This window comes from Chenopodium album, chromosome 15 (genome assembly GCF_948465745.1).
Source record: "Chenopodium album chromosome 15, dcCheAlbu1.1, whole genome shotgun sequence".
Taxonomy (NCBI): Eukaryota; Viridiplantae; Streptophyta; class Magnoliopsida; order Caryophyllales; family Amaranthaceae; genus Chenopodium; species Chenopodium album.
In genome coordinates, this window is record NC_137848.1 from 6215444 (window position 1) to 6235371 (window position 19928).

The window sequence follows — 19928 nt, forward strand, 5'->3', positions numbered from 1 at the left end:
TAATATGTTGATAGAGTATAAAACATATTATACTTAAAGGGTTACTCGATCATGGGCTACTTAAAGGGTTCAGTTAAGGGTTACTTGGTCATGAGTTACTCGAGAGGTTACTCGATCAGGGATTACTCGAGTTACTCGGTCAGGGGTTACGAGTTACTCGGTCAAGTGTTATGAGTTACTAAGTTAGGGGTTATTTAAGCGGTTACTCGGTTGGAAGTAACTCAAGTAACCCCTGACCGAGTAACTGGAGTAACCTCGGCCACACAGTGTGACCAGCCACACCGAAAAATCCCCCTATTTAAAAATGAGGTGGTCAGTGGCGCAAGTAGAAATGAGGGAAAAAATATGATGGGTATTGATTGTTAGTTCATTGAGTAGAATTATTTTTAAAATCTTTCTACACAATTTAAGAAGTAGAAAAAAGGTTGTTCTCAAGTAGTAATTCGTATATCATTATTTTGAGGGTTAAAAAATATATGATTAAGACATATTTATAAGTAAATTCATTATTACTCATTAAATTATTTTATTTTAAAATTTTGTGAAATGAATATGAGTATCAAGATTTGTAAGCCGTGCATCGCACAGGTACTAGACTAGTTTGTAACTATGCCATGATACCGGATACCCCTAAGGTAATATTTTTAGTCCATGAATGGGTAATTAAGAAAGGCCATTAATCTTAAATTAGACAAAATGTAAAAAGTGGAATATGAAACCAAATAACAATATCAATTGCAATACATGATAAATTGACAGAGACGACACATTATTTTCCCTCTTACAGCAGTACATTTACAGATTTGAAAACAAAAAACAAAATTCCATTTTTCAAGACGTTAGTCATATTTATTTTTTTCAAGTACCATTAATATTAAATTTTTATCAAAATTCTTTCCAATTTGCAATAATATTTATGCAAATTTAACTTTTCCATGTAAATTTGGTTTCTCATGTACTTTAATTACTTTCTCTCTACTTTTTTGCATACCCAATGTAAATTTACTTTTTCAATGTACTTTTACTACTTCTTATTCATGTTTATTAATTCTCGTAAAAATTGCCCAAAAATAACTATCAAATAGGAACGGGGGAGTATAAATTAACCGTGATAGATAAGTTTTATAGTCGCGACCATAAGTCCTATAGCCGTTATCATTCACAATGAGGCTAATATTAGCATAGGGTTCGTCCCACCTGATTGGGCGAAACTCACGAGTATCTTCATCAACCCCGTCTTGGTCAAAGCTAACCAACCAATGGTGATCGAGGTCTTTAATGGACATGGTCTTCCACTGCCCGAAAGCAGTATTAAAGTACTTGATCGTGTACCTCTTAGAATAACTCTCCGAGGGAATGGTTTCCCTTGCTTTTTTTTTTTATTTTCTTGATAATCTTTAATATTTGATGGTCTAATGCTTTGTGCTTATTCATGTTCATACTACCTCCATTACATATTATTTGCAACGATTAGAAATTTTCCTCTCTACTTTATTTCAAATCGTTGCAAATAATATAAAACGGAGATAGTATTTATACACCATTCTATGTTAGTTTAGCTAAGCAACTTGAGCTAATCCTAATTATTTTAATATATTTAGAGAAAGTTGACAATAGTCACAATACAATATTAATGTAGATTTTGTTAATTATATTACTTGTTACATTACTTCTTAATTATATTACTTGTTACATTACTTCTTAAATAAAATGAACTCTAATATCAACTAAAAATACTAACCGTCCACATTTGATAGATTCAACTCAATTACGTAGCCAAGCCAAGTGACTTCTTTTTTTAATGTACATATACAAGTTTTCCATTTATTTGAGGTTAATTTAACTGAAAATATGGTTAGAGATAGTAATAATAAGGATTTTTTTTTTTTTTTTTTTTTGGAAAAACTACCTTTTAAACCCTATATTTTGCGAAAAACTACCCTAAAAACAAAATGTTGTGATTAACTACCTTATAAAGTATAAAATGTTGTAATTAACTACCTCCCACCGAAATCTCACGTTTGACTTTTTTTCCCGAATTTCACCATGTCACATGAGGGTCACGTGATCCTTCAATGACTTAATTCCCCCCTTTTCCCCCAAATTTTGCCATTTCATAACCAATTCAGCCCTTATAATCCCCCAATCAAATCCCTAATTGCACTTTGTATCTCCTTCTTTGAGCCAATTTCCTCTTCAATTTGTGTAATCAAACTAGAATTCCTTCAAGTTATGTTTATATGATTGTTTTCGGTCGAATCCCCTTTTAAGGCCCTGTTTGGTTTGATGTAAAAGGTTTTCATGGAAAATGATTTTTCTATTTTTTACCATTTTCCTTTGTTTGGTTTGTTAAGGGGTGAAAAACAATTTTTCTAAGGGTGGAAAATTCATCCTTAATGATGAAAAACATTTTCCTTCCCAAAACAAGGGAAGCCACATTTTCCTCTCTCCTCCTTACCTCTTTTTTTACTTCCCCATCCTTACATTTTCACTCCTATTTTTTATTTTTCTTGAACTTTTCTTGTACGCAACCAAACAAAGGAAAACTAATTTGCAATTGTGTTTTTCCTTAAAAATATGTTTTTCATGAAAACTAATTTTTCATTGAAAATGTTTTACATTAAACCAAACGAGGCCTAAATTGCTGATTTCTTTTCTAAAAATTGCGTGTTCTTGGAGTTGGGGTTTTTTGTAACCATGGTTGGTATTTGGTGCAAATGGCTTCACCATCCAACGACAAGTGCAAGTGTGGAATACCCAAGAGCCTCTAACCATAGAAAACAAAGAAAAGGGGCAAATTTTCTCAGTTATTGACAGAGATGAAGTGCCAAGTTATACTTGAAAATGAAATAACAAACTCCAAACTTACCAATTCAGGTTAATTGATGTTAATGCTTCAATGCCAAGTGCAATTCACAATTAATTTTGATTAGAGCCTTCTGCAATTTTGGTCAAATAATCAATGCAGTTGGGCAAATTTGGGGAAAATTAATAAGTCATTAAAGGGTCACGTTACCATCACCTGACATAGTCAACGCAAGGAAAAAAGTCAAATGTGAGATTCCTATGAGAGGTAGTCAATTACAACCTACTTTATAAAATAGTTAATTACAACATTTTGTATTTAGGGTAGTTTTTCGCAAAATTAATCATTAATAAAGCTGACTGTATATAATAAAGTCATTGTTGGAAGATAGCCATGTTTATGCGAAAAACGACAAGTACATTTACATCTCTTTTCAACCTCCGTTTTAAAATACTTATAATAGTTTGACTTTTACGCTATTCATTCCCTTAAATTTGATCGTACATTCTTACAATTAATATATATAAACTCAAATATAACTGTGCAATAGTATATTGTTATACATCAGCAAGTCAGTAATTACAATTTTTAGAAATAGTTTTATTAATATCAATCCCTCGTATTATTGTTCGTAATCGTAACAAGACCATGAATTAGATGATCAAATGCCATTTTGGCAAGTTTCTATTGCTATACATAATGTTGTGTTATAATAGCCTTTTTCTTATTGCTAACCTTTTCACTTTAATTTGGATTTATTCATACTACTACCTGTTCTTGGACAGACAATCGATCTGTTTTCCATCAGCAAAAGCCTACACATTTTCTGATCAAGGAAAACAGACGTCGTAAATGATTTACACTTGTTAGTCCAACTTGTCTCGTTTCTTCAAAGTTCTCCACCGTATGCTCACAAGTTTCTTCTTCTATTATAACTTCAATTGCAAGCTTTTCCGTTGCCCTGCATTCCAAACTATTTTTCTCATGGTGCTGAGACACAGTATGTATAGATGGCAATTCTCTGGGAGAAGAGGCAAGAAATGATTAATTACATCTGTGGTCTGGTTTGTACAACATATATCTTCCCATCCTTGACAACACCTTCGATGTCTTGAGGAGAACCGTACAACTCCTCAATTGCACTTCCTGTCTTTGCAATGCCTGACAGCACTGATTGACGGAAGTTGCTGTCATTCATTAATTTGTCGACTGAGTAGTCTAGCACAACTTTCTCTTCTTCATCCATTGGGACACTGTTCAGGAATAAGATTTGCCTGATGTTAGCATCAAAAGTAATTTAAAAATGGACAGACATACCAATTGAAGTAACTTAAACAAGTTGCTCCACTTCCTAAAAAGCATATCAAAAGCTCTTACGCAATTTAAATTCCTGGATCTATTAGTATACAGAGATTAAACCAAGAAGTGCTCAGTGTTAAATTCAAAGACCGAGCTCCCTCAGTCCCTGAATAATCTTATTACTCCCTATCATCTCAGAAAATAAGAAAAGTAGTTCAATGTGAATAATTAGATTGGAAAAGTGGCCACAAATCAAATAAAAAATAAAATAAAATAAAATAAAATAAAATAAAATAAAAAATTAGCAAGAAAATTATTGGAATCAGATTATCCGAGACAAAATATGAAGGTTGCAGTGATGAAAAGAGCAACTTGTGCATTATGCCCGTGGGGTTGGGGGGTCGCGATCCAAGGCTTAGTTGAGCAGCTTAGGGAGAAACCCGGTTATGGCACAAGAAGGCGGAGATTGATCAGAAAATGGCCGAGTAGCCGCCGGTACTTCCTGGTCGGGAGTCGGTCCCACAGGTGGCCGATCATCGGTCCCCTCCTAGGAGGAGGTTCCCAAGCTACCGACAAAAGTCGGGCGAAGAAGCGGCTCCATACTGGTTACAAAACTACCATTATAGAATAGAAAGGCGGGGAGGGGAAATTTTTCCAATTTATCGGCGCGCCGATTAATCGGCGCATGAAAGCGAACGACGCGACAGGGGTAAAGCTTAAGAAGGAAACAGTACAATTGAAGCTAAAAGGTCCATAAAAGATGATCAGGAAGATTATTCAGGAATGCAGAGTTTATATTAGCAATATACCTGTCATAGAGTCCGGCACCAGCATAACCTTCAAGATCTTCACCATTTGAATCAGATCGGAAAATGATAGATTGTTTTATGAAGAGGCCAATAGGTTTACTTGGGTATCCCAAAACCTACAATATTAAAACTCATCAGTGTTCAGTCCAATTTCTTTCTTTTGATGAGCATGCATACTTCATTTATTGGATAGCATGATAAGTTTTTAATTCTTATACCCCCATTCAAATTGGATATTAATATAAGGAAACAATGTGTATCCCCTAATTATATAATAATGTTATATCCATGCCTGTAGAAAGTATACTTATTAAAGACATATTCAGGCAACTGTAGTTTCTCTGAGAAACTAGCATTCTTTCATAGAGTGTACTCTGTAAGGACGTAATAAAAAAGGTACTTAAAGTAACCTTTGGCGAGTTGAGATCACTTTTCTTGGTGATGAAGCTTAAAGAACGGCCAGGATAGGCCCCAACCAAAGTTTCACCAAGTCCTTTCACAACCTACACCAAATAAGAGATTTTAACACAATTATTCTTATCTATTAAGGTCCAATAATTCCTAATGGATACACGTAAGAAGTAGAAACTGCATTACCTCAGCATATATTTCAGATGAATCCCCAGAAGAAGGATTTGTTGTGTGAATAACAAACGCGTAATCAGCACTAATAATTTCCTGAACCAAGACAGCCATGCAGAGATATTCATGATCCAGCCCAACTTTTCTTGTACTGAAGTATGCTCTCTCGTTCCACTTTGAAGCCCAAACCTGTAAGACATATTTCGATTTCGCATACAAGACAAAAAATTTATCCTCCTTTAGAATATTGAACATGAACATAAAATGGGAAGTATAAAGAAATTTGAATAGCAATTGATTGTTGTGAGGGATGGGAACGAGGTTTGGGTCCATGCAATAAATTTTCGATCAAAGTAGAAAAGGCACCAAAATAGAATTGGACGATGAATCGATGATCCTCTAATGAAAGGGCAGAACCACCAGCTGAAAACAAAATGTGTCTCACCTTTTTAATTGCTGTCCATGCTTGTTGCCAGCGCTTCTCACCTTCATCCCCAGGCCATGGCATTCCAGAGCTCTTCATCTTGCTTTTTAGCTCTTCGACCTACATCGTAATTTTGTTCAACAATCATTTCATACATAACTTAATAAAATGACTAGAAAGAGTTTTTCATACAAAGTACGCAGACAAAAAAGAGAGAATAAAATGTCAAGAGACAACATGAGGCTACCACCTTTACTATAAAGTGAGGCTACTACCTATACTTGAGACATTAGTGATATCTGGTGGTATATCATTCTCCCAGAATGTAGAGTGCAAATTAAGACACACACACACACACACATAGTAACATAACTATACATACATAGGGAAGGAAACAATGAGAAGGATGTAATTTTGTTTTCAAGCTGAAGATCCTTTTTTTTTATTATTATTTTACAGAAAGATAAAAAAGATTCATTTAGCTTAAAAACATGTGCATTCAATGTCTTCTCCTTTTACCCTATTTATTGTAGGTTTCAGTCTGAAAAGAACGGATTTACATTAGGTACTCACTACGAAGTATTTTTCTTCCAATATATGACTGATGATGATTATGATATGGAAAATAACCATAAAATTCTCTACATAATCCGAAATTTTATAATATTCTGATCATTGTAAGATTGAACTATGCTTTAATATAAGATCCATTTTTCATACACTCTATAGAATATATATATATGAACAATAAAAACCTAAAACACCAAACTTCAGAGGTAATTATATTCACCCTGTGCTTGTGTTTAAATTTAGTGCAAAATAAAAGAACCTATCTCATCTTTATTCATAAAAAGAGCACACACATACCGCTAATAAAAAAAAATTACATACTTCCTCCGTTCCTTTGACCGTCTTTTGTGAATGATATGTAAGGAAAAATATATTCATATGATATCTTTTTGAATTCGTTTCAATAAGTACTATCATAATATAAAACTTTTATAATTTTTACTTATGAAGAATTAAAGTTATTCATCGTTAAAGTTTTGCGTTGGCAAGCGTGATAAAAGAAACAGGTCAAGTAAAAAAGAACAGAGGAAGTACATTAAAAAAGAACATGAAAGTGTGATAAAGAATATGTAGGTATAATAAGAATATTAACCAGCAAATTTAATCCACATCATGCTCCATAGTGCATAATTTAAGAATTGCATTTTAATCTGCTCCATGAAGTTTTTCCCTATTTTACTCAGATCTTATTTTGCCAAAGGAAATTCCCCTTTTCACCCTTAGCTGGCCCACAATCTAGGATCCCATTCTTAAATAGATTTCTCTCTGTATATACTATCCTGATCCACTAATCAAATGCTCATATGCAATGTAATAGGAAAGCATAGAAGGCAAGATATCTGAAACATAAAAACTATATAAAGGATGGGTGCATAAAGGACCTTACCAACTGAGGTGGTTCAACAAGTCCTAAAACTGTGCTGCGAATTTTTGCTAGAGCTTCAATATCTCCATCGACTAGTTCCTTCTTCAGGATCTTCAACTTGTCATTCACTTCCTGCCAGTATGGGAAATATAAAACACACAAACTTACTTTGAAAAACGAGAAAGATAATACACCTTCCATCTCTTCAAATTTTGCCCAGTTGGACTATTCACAAGTAATAAGATTATCGCAAGATTTCATATGGGGTGAAGGAACAAATTTGCCCCTATTAAAGGTACTCACTTCAACTCTTTGGGAATGTAACATAAAATTCTACGAGATAAGAGAGAAGTGGAAAATTAGAAGGAAAATAAAAAAGTTACTTCCTAAAAATCAAGAATATCCACTACAAAATTATAAATTGTCATCATTCTTAAACAATGTGTTCGATTAATTATCATAGAGAGGAGGTGGTGTGAGGAAAAGGGGCGAGCTTGCACTTTCCCACCACAAGTTTAGAACATTTTGTCTCTCATTTTGCTAATTGCTTCCCATATCATCTAAGTAATTAGCCAAATATTCTGGAACACTGTATAATATTAACAAGGGGGAAGAGAAAAACACCTTATTGGGGCCATATGAAAGGACTTCCTCAAAAGCTCCGAATGGGAGGGCCACAGATGTAGGGATTCCAACCCATGATGGAACTCTTCCTTTTAAATATGAGATATTACGTGATTTAGCTCCCACCTGAACAGAAAGAAAAATATCATGATACAAACTTTAAACTTCTCTAATATCTGATATGATACTTGAAGAAGGAGAAAGTAAGCAGTTGGTGTTATGGTAGCAGCTCATATAGAACAGAAGTACTTACTAATTCACCAGTAAATTCCTCTGATGTTATGGCATATTTACCACTAAATTTCTTTTTGACCAAGCTTATTGATGGTAAAGAATTGTCGCTCGCCGCACTTGAGCTAGCCCCATTGAGCTCACCTTCACTCACCTCACTGAGAAACAAAAGATGAAAATCACATAAAGAGAGCAGTAATAAATAAGAGCAATAAAAACAGGATTTCTGAGGAGGACAAAGTGTGAAAACATTATGTTACCTGTAGATTACATCAGTTGATGTTGGCTGGAGGCGCAATAACTTCCCTTCAGCTGCTTGGAGGTCAGAGAGAATTTTGCTATCAAAGCATGTGGCAAAGCAAACCTAAATTTGAAATAGTCTCAAACATCAAGAAACGAGATGGAAACAAGAGTTCAAAGTCAAACATATTAAAGGGGAATGGAAAAACTCAAAAACCTTGCAATTTCTTGCTCGGACAGAAACATGTGATAATACATCTGGCATATCAGGTGTTAGTAGAGCAACAGTGCCATCAGGAATTTCCTCCTCTCCTTTCACATGATTTGCAATTAAAATAGTAGGTTGTGCATAGGTTTTATTTTGGACAGATAGCAACTCGTTAACAACCACAACATATCCAACGGCTTCAACTGGACTGATAATCTGCCAACTGATTGAGAAAGTTCAGGTTTAAAATCAGAAAAATTGATGATATTGATGATACAAACTACAGCATGAATAATCAGTCTGCAGTCAAAGAATTAAAATCAACCTTCCCAGATTGGCAGTCTTTCGAAGAACTGGATCCAGTCTATTAAGGAGCGAAGAGAGAGATGCAGCTGATCCAGCACGAATCATCTCTTCTGTGAATATGCTGACCTGCAGTACGGTCAAAAGGATAGGTGAACTCAGTGCATTCCGAAACTAAACAGCTAAAACACTAGGTAGAGGGACATCAATTGACGTACAGCCCATTGATCAACTCCAAGAAGTGATCCCAGGTAATCTGCAGATGGCTGCAATATTTGTTGATAATACTCTGCCTTACTTGCAAGTGACAGACGTGTCCTGTCAAGGACTGACTTTGCATACAGTGCCCAATTTTCATCCTTACTCTTTACTTTATCAAGTGCACACTTCCAACCCTATAAGAATCAAAATGGAAACATTAAAAGAATTGTGTAGTGAGGAAATGGAAAGAGATTTCTTTAAGAGGATAAGTAGAGGAAACGATTTCCACATCAACACATATCAATACCTAGCAAAACAAAGAAACAATAACAAAAACAAAGAAAGGATTGAAAGGGAAAAAAAATAAATGGTCCACAATCCTAAAACAGAAACTCAAGGAAACAAGCATTTGTCAGGCTGTTCTTTAGGCACACAGATATGAACTATCAATACAATATCCTAGTTGTATTATTCAAAGCCACCATGAGCAATACTGGTCAATCTTTACTAGAAAAGGAAGATACTGTGAGTAGACATTTAGTTTTCGCAAAAATGTGAGTAGACATTTAGTACATTAAATGAAGATATATTTGTAAAATCTAGAAATAAATTTGCAATTATGCATCAAGTCCTAAACAATTTTCTACATAAAACATAGTAGAAACGACGACAAAGATAAACAAATTTTATCAATTGAAGCTCTTTGTGTACTAAATACCTTTAAACAGTAGACAAGATCCTCATTATCATCTGAAGAAAGAGCAAGATTTTCAATAACCATGGAAATGAAGTACATGATTTTCTGCATAAACACACAAACAACAAGACATGTTAGAGAATAGATACTTCCCAAACAACCTATTTAGTCCATATATAAATTACAGATATTATAAACAAAGAGAAAAAAAAAAAAGGACATGCAAATTTCGACTTAATTCCAATCCAACATCAGGGAAACAAACTGTTACATCAGTATACAACGGGTAAAAATAGTAAAGAAGAAATCAGCCAATAAATTAACCAGTTTTTGCAGAAAAGGCACGCCAAATATGTATGCATTTTGTAGCATATTCTTAAAAAATGATGCTTATGAAGTTATGGTCCATTTCACTAGCTATTTTTGGAAAAGATATGGAATTCACTATTTGATCCAGATGCAGGCTTCTTCTGAGCCATCAAAACTACACATTTTCCTTTTGAATATCCTTAGGCCCAATTTCAATATAAAATAGACTTCTTTCAATATCTCTAGCAGTTATACAAGGCAAGCACTAATTCATGGTAGTCTCACATATTCAGACACATTGATTTAGCGTGGAATTCATCAACACCAAAATAGCTCAAAGAACCACATTCCTCAAATTTGACCTCAGAAAATGAAGCTGGCCCAAAAATTATCAATCACAAGAAGGTAAAAAGAATATTCTTTCAATGTATACCTCAGGTCCAGCGTCATTCAGCTCCTCATAACCTCTTTCAATGACTGTCCTCACAGAAGAATCGAGAGAAATATCCAAAAATATAAGATCCTTCAGCCGATTTTGAGGCTTAAACAATAGTGGTCGGAGTTCCTGTCGTGCCTCTAGTAATCCCTGCATATTATTTAGTCAGAGTTAGGAGAAATGTATAGACATTAAGAGAACCAGAGATAAATTAAAGATATATGGTCTATGTACCTCAAGCAGTGGCTCCACATTCTTATCTTCTACATGTTCCAAGATAAACTGAAGCAAGTTCTGCACAAAAGGATATACAACATTACTTGAAAACAGTACCGAGAATCTGTCAGACTTCAAAACAAAAGAGGAACAACAAACAGAAAAACTCTGAAAAAGGGAATGGTAAATAATTTACCGGAAAACCAGCAGGCAAACCAGGAACAGGATCAATATTCACCCCAACCATGAAGCCTTGACCCTGAAGTCATCACATATGATTTAATATATCATGTCTTCTAAACAAAATGGGGAAGTGTTGAAGAATGAAAATGACTGACTATACCTCAGCTTTGTAACCCATGCAATTTGAAATAGCAGCCTCCAGATCTGCTCCTGAATGAACTGCCTGCATAATCAAAATATCAAAGTTGAAATAATGTTCAAAAACAAAGAAACTATATAGTATTGATGAGACAAGGAGGTATTGGAATACGAGGAAATATATGAAGTCATGCAAAAAATATCAAATAAAGCACATAAAGCCAAATATATGTCAAAAATTCATGCAAGAAGGCCTGGACCATAAGCACAGCGGTTAATATTTAATGAAAGAAAAGGCATACACTCAGTTCTGTTTCTGTAGTTTGCACTTTGCAAAAAAAGTTTATTTATAGAATTATCACACTTCCCAAGGTAGAATATACAGTAAGGACTAAAGTAACAGACAGGCCTTGGTTACTAGGCATGCAGAAACAAATTTGACTAAAATGGTGTGATGACTCTTGTCAAAGGAGAAAAGAAAAGTTAGTGTGGTGTCTACCTTCAGTGTTCTCATATAATGTCCAAGATCCCTCAGAAGCCCTTCTTTCTGGTCACTTCTGAAATTTGGTTCAGAGTGGATAGCACGATCATAACTAAGAAGGCGCTCTTTAGTAATCCCATTGTCATTTAGTGTTTTCCAGTAAACGCTTATGTCAAAGTCACTTTTGATGTAATCAATTAATGCCTGAAAGAGAAAAACTGTAAGAGAAATCAATTCCCTACGAGGATAAAAAAATTCTACCATTTCTTTTGAGAATACCTGACAGATGACAACATCATCAGGACTTGTATTATTATGCAGTTTTTGATGCCATTCCTCCATCAGTCCACCCTTGCAATCATTGTTTCTCTGTAAATACCACATTATGCAACAAGTGGGCTTTTTAATCAATCACATATGCAGAGAGGAACCAAAACAAAACTATACATATGCCAGAGGCCCATAACTGACCTGGATGACCAAAATTTCATCTCTAATTCTCTGTCCAACATCCCCTTCACCTCCACGACCAACAGTTGACATTATCATTCGAAGAAGTTCCTGGTACTGGGGCTTACTTCTGAATATGTTCTGGAGAGAATCCGTAAGTCTATCTTGAGCTTTACTTATCTCACTGCAGAATGATTAGAAAAAGGACACAAATAGTAAGCAAAAAAGAAATAAGGCAGAGCTTTGATAGATTAAATACGTACCTACCATAAAGGTGCCCACATAAATCATTAATAAAAAAAATTTTAAAATAGGAAAGGGGATTAAGTAAACAAATTCCGACGTAAGATAAGATATACAAGGAAGATTGCTGAATCTGAAGAGACAAGCCTCGAAGAACTGCAAAAACTAGTTCATCCAAAGGTTATAAGATAAGAAATTTACCGTGGCTTCACATTGTAGTTTTTGTTCCATATCAACTGCCTTGTGGCCATAAATCTCATCCATACTAACATCCCAGCAAGACCCAATTCACCAGCATCCATGGCTTCATCAAGCAAGTCTGCTGCAATGTTGAATCTGGAAAGAAAGGAATAAGATTTAGATGACATGTTAAATGTTCTCTGCTTTTAGAAGCTTATTTTGCAAATGTTAAAGAGCAGAAAATGACTTTGGGATCAAAGTCAGCCTTTCCAACATCCATTTTTTTTCTCTTTTCACTTAACAGATAATATTTTTCCAATTTTCCTCAAATGGATAGTTTCAGACACACCAAAATATGATTAATGTGCACACAAATTAAGCAACCAGAAAGAATAATGGAAAGGGCTTCTTTAGAGGAGACAGTTGCAGGTTAAGATGAAGGCATTAACCAATGTAACAACAAACTAATGTGTGTAATCAGAACAGAATATATGTAAAAGTTTGAACTGCCACATAGATTTGATTGTAGCAATTTAACTAACCTATGCATAAAAGATTTTTGTGCTTCACTTTCCAGTGAAGCTATCTTTTCCAGCAGCGACTTCGCAGTCCCACTTCCATCACCTGCATCCTTCTGTAGAAATGAAATTCAGGCAGTACATTATCAGTGCCAGGTGAAATTAAGCAGAAAAGAATATATACATGAGAACTCAACATTAATTGCAAAATATAAGTAAAGAGCATACCTGTGTGGGTCTGACACCAATGTCAATATAGAAATCTGAACCGTTGTCCTTCATCCAGTTCCCAGAAGATACAAGGACAAATGGCATACCTACAAAATCACCACCTTTGATTTCTATCTCCAATGACTGAACCCTCTGCAAAATAAATTTTCTTGTGTTAAGTCCAAGTTTTCCATGTGTTCTATCTGTTCTGAAAACATCAGTCTTCTAGACTGTATCAAAAAACTTTTAACTCCCACATAAATGACAGCCAAGATAGTTCAAGGGCACACCTGGAGTAGTGGATCATCAGAGGTGACACTGGCAAACTGTGTCTCTGCAGCTTTTTCCACTAATTCTGAACCTGGTGGAAGGACATTCTGAGGTGGTTGCTGCAAGTATTCGTAGAGCATACAGAATTAGACAAATGGGAGAGGTACCAAAATAGTTTGAATTTCAGGTTGATAACCACATTAGCAAGTTGGCACTTACCAGCCACTCATTTCCTTTACTCGACAAAGCCCAGTGAAGGGTAAGAGGCTCCCTAAAATCTGTCGCCAGACATATCTTTGTCTTATCACCAACCTTAGTCACAAGTACCTTAGGATGAAAAAGAGTTTGTCAGTTTCATTAACTTCCAACAGAAGTAGTTCCTTGGAAATTTTGGAGATAAAACCATTCACTCACCAGAAGTTGCTTGTCAGCAAGCTGAAATATCTTTTTTTTAATAAGACTGCCATCTTGAGCTTCCTTTGCCTCAGCAAAAAGCTCAAGTGTAGATAAGGCTTTCGGTTCTGTCACTTTTGTGGATACTTTATTCACTGGTTCAGCAGCATATTTATTAATAATCTGCATCAGATCCCTATTCTGACGCTGAATCCTTTCAGCAGAAAAATAGCTTTTTTTCTCTAGCTGTTTTGCAACCTTAGTTTTTATCTCTCCTTTGGCAATCTTCTTTCGTACATCATCCACTGAAGCACCCTTATCTAGTTCCATCTGCAACTCTTTTCTTGCTTCCTCAAATTCCTTCTGTTGACGAAATTCAAATTAGTTTCCTTGCTAAGAGGGAAAAAAAAAAAAAAAGAAAAGGGGGGGTGGAATAAAGGAAAAAAACACTTTCATTGACACAATTTAAATTTTAAAACACATAGCACACTCTATCCACACAACACTATAGAGATACGAAGTTTACACTTTGCTTATCTGGAGAGTAATTTGGTTTCCCAGCTTTCTCCCATCTTAAGTAAGCCTGAATCTGAACAAGATCATCTGGGATCTTGCTTTCAGATTTTGAAGGAGTCTGTTCCTTAACCTCACTTGCATTACTTCCTTTCTTTAACCTTGCTTGAATGTCCTGTATAGAAGCACCTCTGGCTACTTCTTCTAATAACTCAGCACGGGCTGCCTCATATTCCACCTATAAGATATATTGTAGGTATTTAATTAGATTCATGGGGGATTAGCATAGGTATGCATGTCATTGCCAAAGAACAAACAAATCACAAATTCTTTGAAGTTAATTGCTCTTATTTGGTAAAGATGAAACACGATAAAGCGCTCATTATATCAAAGCACAAATATATGTAGCTAGATAAGGGTTTGATATGATGAATGTTGCTACTTCTGGTGAAGAACTTCATGGATATGATTAATTCCATATAAAGAAACAAATAGTAATTATTGTTCCTAGCTTTGTTTTATCTTTCATGCAGAAGCAGTTATCAAGGCAAACTAACTTGTGAATGTGATGATGGTGTCAACTTTCATAGGTCATGAAACTCCTAGAAGTAAGCTATTCAAGTTTCAATCTCCTTGAAAAAATGTCATACTATTACTAGAAAAGGAGAGCAAAGCAGAAAATAGAAGCATGTTACAGAAAAAGTTCAACAAAAGATCAGAGGAATTGGATCAGAGCCACCTAATCCCAACCCTCACATTGAGACATGCTTGATTTCCTCATTCCAAATCCCATACAAAGTTTACATGCTTCATGTAATTACAGATATGACATACCTTTTCCTGTTCAGGATTATACATCTGTTTACCCTTTCTTTCCCATCTGAGATATGCTTGTATCTGAACAAGATCTTCAGGTACTGATATATTTTGAGTATTCTCAGATTTCCTAGGCAATCTCACTTGAAAGTTTAGGCCATTATTCTTATACCTGCCATTGTGATAGTAGATTGGAAAGAGATACAAGTCAGAAGAGTTTTTCAGGTGTATGATGAATATAGAAAAGGGACCATTAAGTAGAGAGTCGCAACAAAGTTAACACACCATATATCTCGGGCTTCATTATAAATAAGAAACTCAATAGCGTGTATTTCAGGATCATCAACCTCTATACTCAAAGAACAACCAGAACCTGACTGTAAACACAAACATGCATTAGGATTATGCCTAACAAAAGATACTCTGAAAGCACCGTGTCAAGTTAACCCAAAGCAAAACTCATATATAAGGGATATGCTAATGAAAATGAACTGCCAACATTTAGCTGTACAGCACCAAACTTACCTTTTTAAATGGGGTTCTAAGGGCCCGATCCTTGTGCACTTTAGTACCGTCAGGTCTGCGTGAAGGAAGCACCCATTTCCTAACAGAACGAAAATATAAAGTTACTCCTCAATTGTGGTATAAGAATATTAGTAGAGCAAAAGGAAAAATAGGCAACTGGTGAAATTACTCTTTTCCATCACGTATCCCACCCCAATGAAGTACTATATTGTCATCATGACTATTTGTCACCACTATCTCCATCTTAGAAATGCATCCAGATGACATAGGGCTCACTGATACCTGTTCAAATGGGAGAGAACAATGTCTCAGATTAACCAATGTGAAATTTCAGCATAATAAGCAAAAGCAAACTCCAAGTCTCCAACTATCAACTCCTCTCATGAAAAAAAAAATTAAGATTATAAAATTGACTTTCAGGACCTATATACCTGCAGTTCAATATCTCCATCAAGATTGTATCTGCCAGCTTGCTGCAATAGACAAAGACCATCAGAATGAAGGAACATAGATATGAGCACCGTGTTAGAAGCAACTCACTAGAATCCCAGTCATTTAGATTTCTACCATATATAATGGACACATAAAGAAACAGAAGCATCAAATAGAAAGACAAACATATTGATAGGACTCAAAATTGGTCTTAGGAGTAGGTGTACACAATCCTAATGAGCAAGTTCATTTAGTTAAGCACATATCAGCTCAACATCAAATGCAAATTCAATGCCTAACACAGAAAGCAAGGAGGTTGATATAGTGCTAACCCTTCAAATTTTAGCTTATGGTGAGCTTACACAGCCTGAATTAGAAAGTAAAAAACAGGCAATGGCTTATAGATATCTCATATCTCTTTAATCCAAGCTCTCTTTTGCTTTACTGTTATTTTCCACAGAAGCTTCTTGGATTCACGACTTATGATTCTAAACAGATGCTTTATATTTGAGGCAGTCCAGAAGCTAGTACATGTTTTATTATGGTAAATGACATTTGTATACTTCTCCAAACACTTCATTTGAGTAGAGGGATATTAAGGAAGTTCAATCATGAAATATTACTATTTCAAATAATATGAAACCTTTTCCGAACATCCAAATATAGTACTATGTATATGTATGAATTCAGATTAAGCAAAGTATATACTAAAAATGTACATGCTTAATCACCCCCACCCTGCCCCACCGAGCCTAATAGGCTAATACTAAACATGAGTAAGTATAAAATATGTACAACAATTCAACATTTAACTTCTGAACTTATCCATTGAAACTCATTATCCCGGATAAATGGACTTCTGCTCCAAATACCCATCAAGGTTAATACCTTTATACATGTATATGAATAATGTGATGCATCCTAAGAATTTCATTGACATCAAATTAGTATTGCAAATGACAAATGATATTACAGGGAAACAAAGGTTTCATTCTAAAATCAATTGATAATAAATCAAATAATATTACTCCATAGTATAATAGACTTATATATTAGCAATTCTTCATTGGGTAATTCTCTTACATTCCTTAATCCAATTTTTTCTTTCAATATGGAGATATTGCAGCATCCTGTCTGAGGTCAAATGGCTCCTACTTAGGGAACTCAATATTTTTGGGGTTCTTGCTCTAGAAAAAATATTCAAACCGTGCAATCCTCAAATCGATGGACCCTCCCTTTTTGGGACAGGAACTTAACCTACTCTAATAGCATAATACATCGTGAATCTTTATTGGATAGACATAAGCACACATGTAAAGACTAAAGAGAGTCAAACCACACACAAGTTCAAAGTCTGCTAGTCTTATAGATAAGTCTTCCACTTTTTCTTCAGAGTCTGACCCCAAATATGGCTTATTCTCTTAATACAAAAAAACATTATATTTGAATTTCAACTTAACAAGTAAGATGCATTCACTTTATAAAGTGACAAATGCATTAATAAAGAGAGAAGGCTAAATCAAATAGAAGAGCTCGAAAAAGTACTAATTCACGTTGTGAAGTGGAAAATGTTGCTTCTAACAAGCAATATGCATTCCAAATATGCACATTTTTGTCAATCAAAATCACCATTGTGAAGTGGAAAATGTTGCTTCTACAACACCTAAAAGTACTATATTGACCAATAATGGAAGTATATCATATGATCATACTAAAACTACAAAAGGACCTTCTAACAGAATAATGCATTTATGCATGATATCATTTAGAAAGCATAAATAAATGCAGCATTTCTATAATAGCTCCTCCCAAAAAAATACAAGTAAGCGACTTTCTAAACTTAGTAAGTGGAATTCAAACTTTCTCAAATCACCATTAACAAATAACAATATTACCACTTTACCCAGAATTCCAATAAAAATCTACAAGGTAGGTCCGGAATATAAAAATTAAAAAAAAAAAAAAAATTAAAAATAATAATAAATATGGTACATTAAAATACACCCGTCTAATCAAATGTGATATATTTATCGTTAAGGTTAGACCACTTTAAAATCAAATGCTTATTATTATTGATCAAAATAGTATTAAAAAGAATCAGAATTATATATTTATACCTGAGAAGCAGGATCAGCAGCAAGAACAGCGCGCGCAACAAAAGAAAAACGTCGAGTTTCCATTAATTTCTGGGTATTCGTAAAAGATCTTAAGCTCTTCCCATAAAATTGCTTACTAAATATAGTATTAGAATTCCTTAACTTTGATGTTGCTTGAGCTTTGAATATTGGAATTCCAGAAAAATTCCCAGAATTAACCTTGCTTTGATGCTGCTCCAACAACAAAGTTACATTCTTTCCAATCAAATTACTCATTCTAAATTCCACTCAATTTTTCCCAGAAAAAATCATATAAAATTTTCAATCAATTCTTAATTTAAATGAACAAAAAAAAAAAGGGTGTTTTTTATTGTATATAATTACCCAGAAAAAATAACTGATTACTATAAAAATTGGATTTTGATTGAAGTTAAGAATTGAGCAAACTTTCTCTTACAACAAGTAAGGAATTCACTTGATTTTGGAGAGAGAAAGTGTGACTGGAAAAAAGTGTGACCAATGATTTTCTCCGTATTTTTCTTTTCTTTTCTATTCTTTTCTTTTTCCTTTTTTTAAAAAATAAAATCATAGGAAAAATAAACGACGTAGTTTTAACTCTTTTTATGATCAAAAGAACACGTGTAGGGTGGAGATGCTCCACGTAGAGAAAGATCCTCGGAAAAGGTGAGGTAGTCACGTGCGAAATGTGTGGGGGCGAGGGATCCCAAATGTGGGGCCCAAATATTGGGATACCAAATTTAGATATTTTTGAGAGCAAAAAAAAAATTAGAGGAGTAAAAAGGACCTTGATATTTGGAAAATGGGAGGGAATTATCAAATTGTGGGCAAATTTGTTTTCTTTTTGTTTTGTTTTGTTTTGTTGTTACATTTTGGTTTTTTTTTTGTTGCTATTATTGGATGATATTTTTCATTGTGAGGTCAGGCTTTAGAGAATTATTTATAAATTATGAAAGTGTAATTGGTTGGCTTGCATTTGAGTTTCTGATTGTAATTATAGAAAATGATAATGGGTCAAGTCCAATTTATCAGGATTTATAAAGTTGCCGACTTCTTTATCAAGATTTACTACTCCATAGTGATTGATTCAAGTTTGGATGGGATTATACTTCCTCTTTTTTTAAAAGATTTTTTTTGACAACTATCACCTATAATTGTTGGTGTTTTAAGGCCGGTTCTCTTCAGCTTATTTTCAATTCAGTTTAGTTCAAGTCAGCTCCAATTATTTTATTTCAATTCAATTCCTAATTTCCTCCTCTCATAAAATACTCAATTTAGTTCGATTCAGTTCAGCTCCAATCAGTTCAATTCAGTTCAGTTCAGCTCGGTTCAGTAAATTAGAACAGACCCTTAGTAATTACCATTTATAGTTTTTTTTTTTTTTTTTTTGTATTTTACCACATAATATCTTTAAAAATGAAAATTTTCTAGCTGATTGCGTACATGACGTCAACGTGGCCCCTACCAACGAATTTTTATCAATTTTATTCCTCATTCTAACCTTGTCCTTCGATTTTGAATTGCAAATCCAAACTATGCAAACAAACCACTAAATTAGGTACGTAATTTACAAAATTGGGACTAAATATAAGATGGTGTTCATCATTTAGGGTTTTAAATTGAAATTAGGAGTTTGTTATTT

General features: G+C 34.4%; 1 protein-coding gene across 1 annotated transcript; it reads right to left on the minus strand.

Moving 5' to 3' along the window:
* Positions 1-3391: 3391 nt before the first annotated feature.
* LOC145582806 (alpha-glucan water dikinase, chloroplastic-like) lies at positions 3392-18821 on the minus strand. Its single transcript, XM_081639829.1, has 33 exons — positions 18290-18821; positions 16172-16213; positions 15910-16022; positions 15741-15819; positions 15501-15592; positions 15234-15387; positions 14413-14637; positions 13908-14249; positions 13713-13820; positions 13514-13612; positions 13242-13376; positions 13038-13129; positions 12517-12651; positions 12094-12256; positions 11902-11991; positions 11641-11826; positions 11164-11226; positions 11017-11079; positions 10839-10898; positions 10602-10754; positions 9881-9964; positions 9180-9356; positions 8984-9090; positions 8668-8881; positions 8471-8574; positions 8233-8368; positions 7980-8105; positions 7377-7487; positions 5942-6040; positions 5512-5685; positions 5325-5417; positions 4915-5030; positions 3392-4059 (listed from the first exon to the last, which is right to left on the minus strand). Exons 1-33 carry the CDS (start codon positions 18542-18544, stop codon positions 3855-3857), a joined length of 4395 nt encoding a protein of 1464 aa, XP_081495955.1. The 5' UTR covers positions 18545-18821; the 3' UTR covers positions 3392-3854.
* Between the last annotated feature and the right edge of the window lie 1107 nt (positions 18822-19928).

Excerpts from the sequence above, each read along its gene's own strand:
- LOC145582806 (XM_081639829.1), bottom strand. The coding sequence starts at position 18,544 with ATGAGTAATTTGATTGGAAAGAATGTAACTTTGTTGTTGGAGCAGCAT. Across the intron at positions 14,250-14,412 it reads ACTCTCCAGATAAGCAAAGT|AAGGAATTTGAGGAAGCAAG; the intron begins GTAAACTTCGTA and ends TTTCGTCAACAG. Across the intron at positions 4,060-4,914 it reads GGTGCCGGACTCTATGACAG|TGTCCCAATGGATGAAGAAG; the intron begins GTATATTGCTAA and ends ATTCCTGAACAG.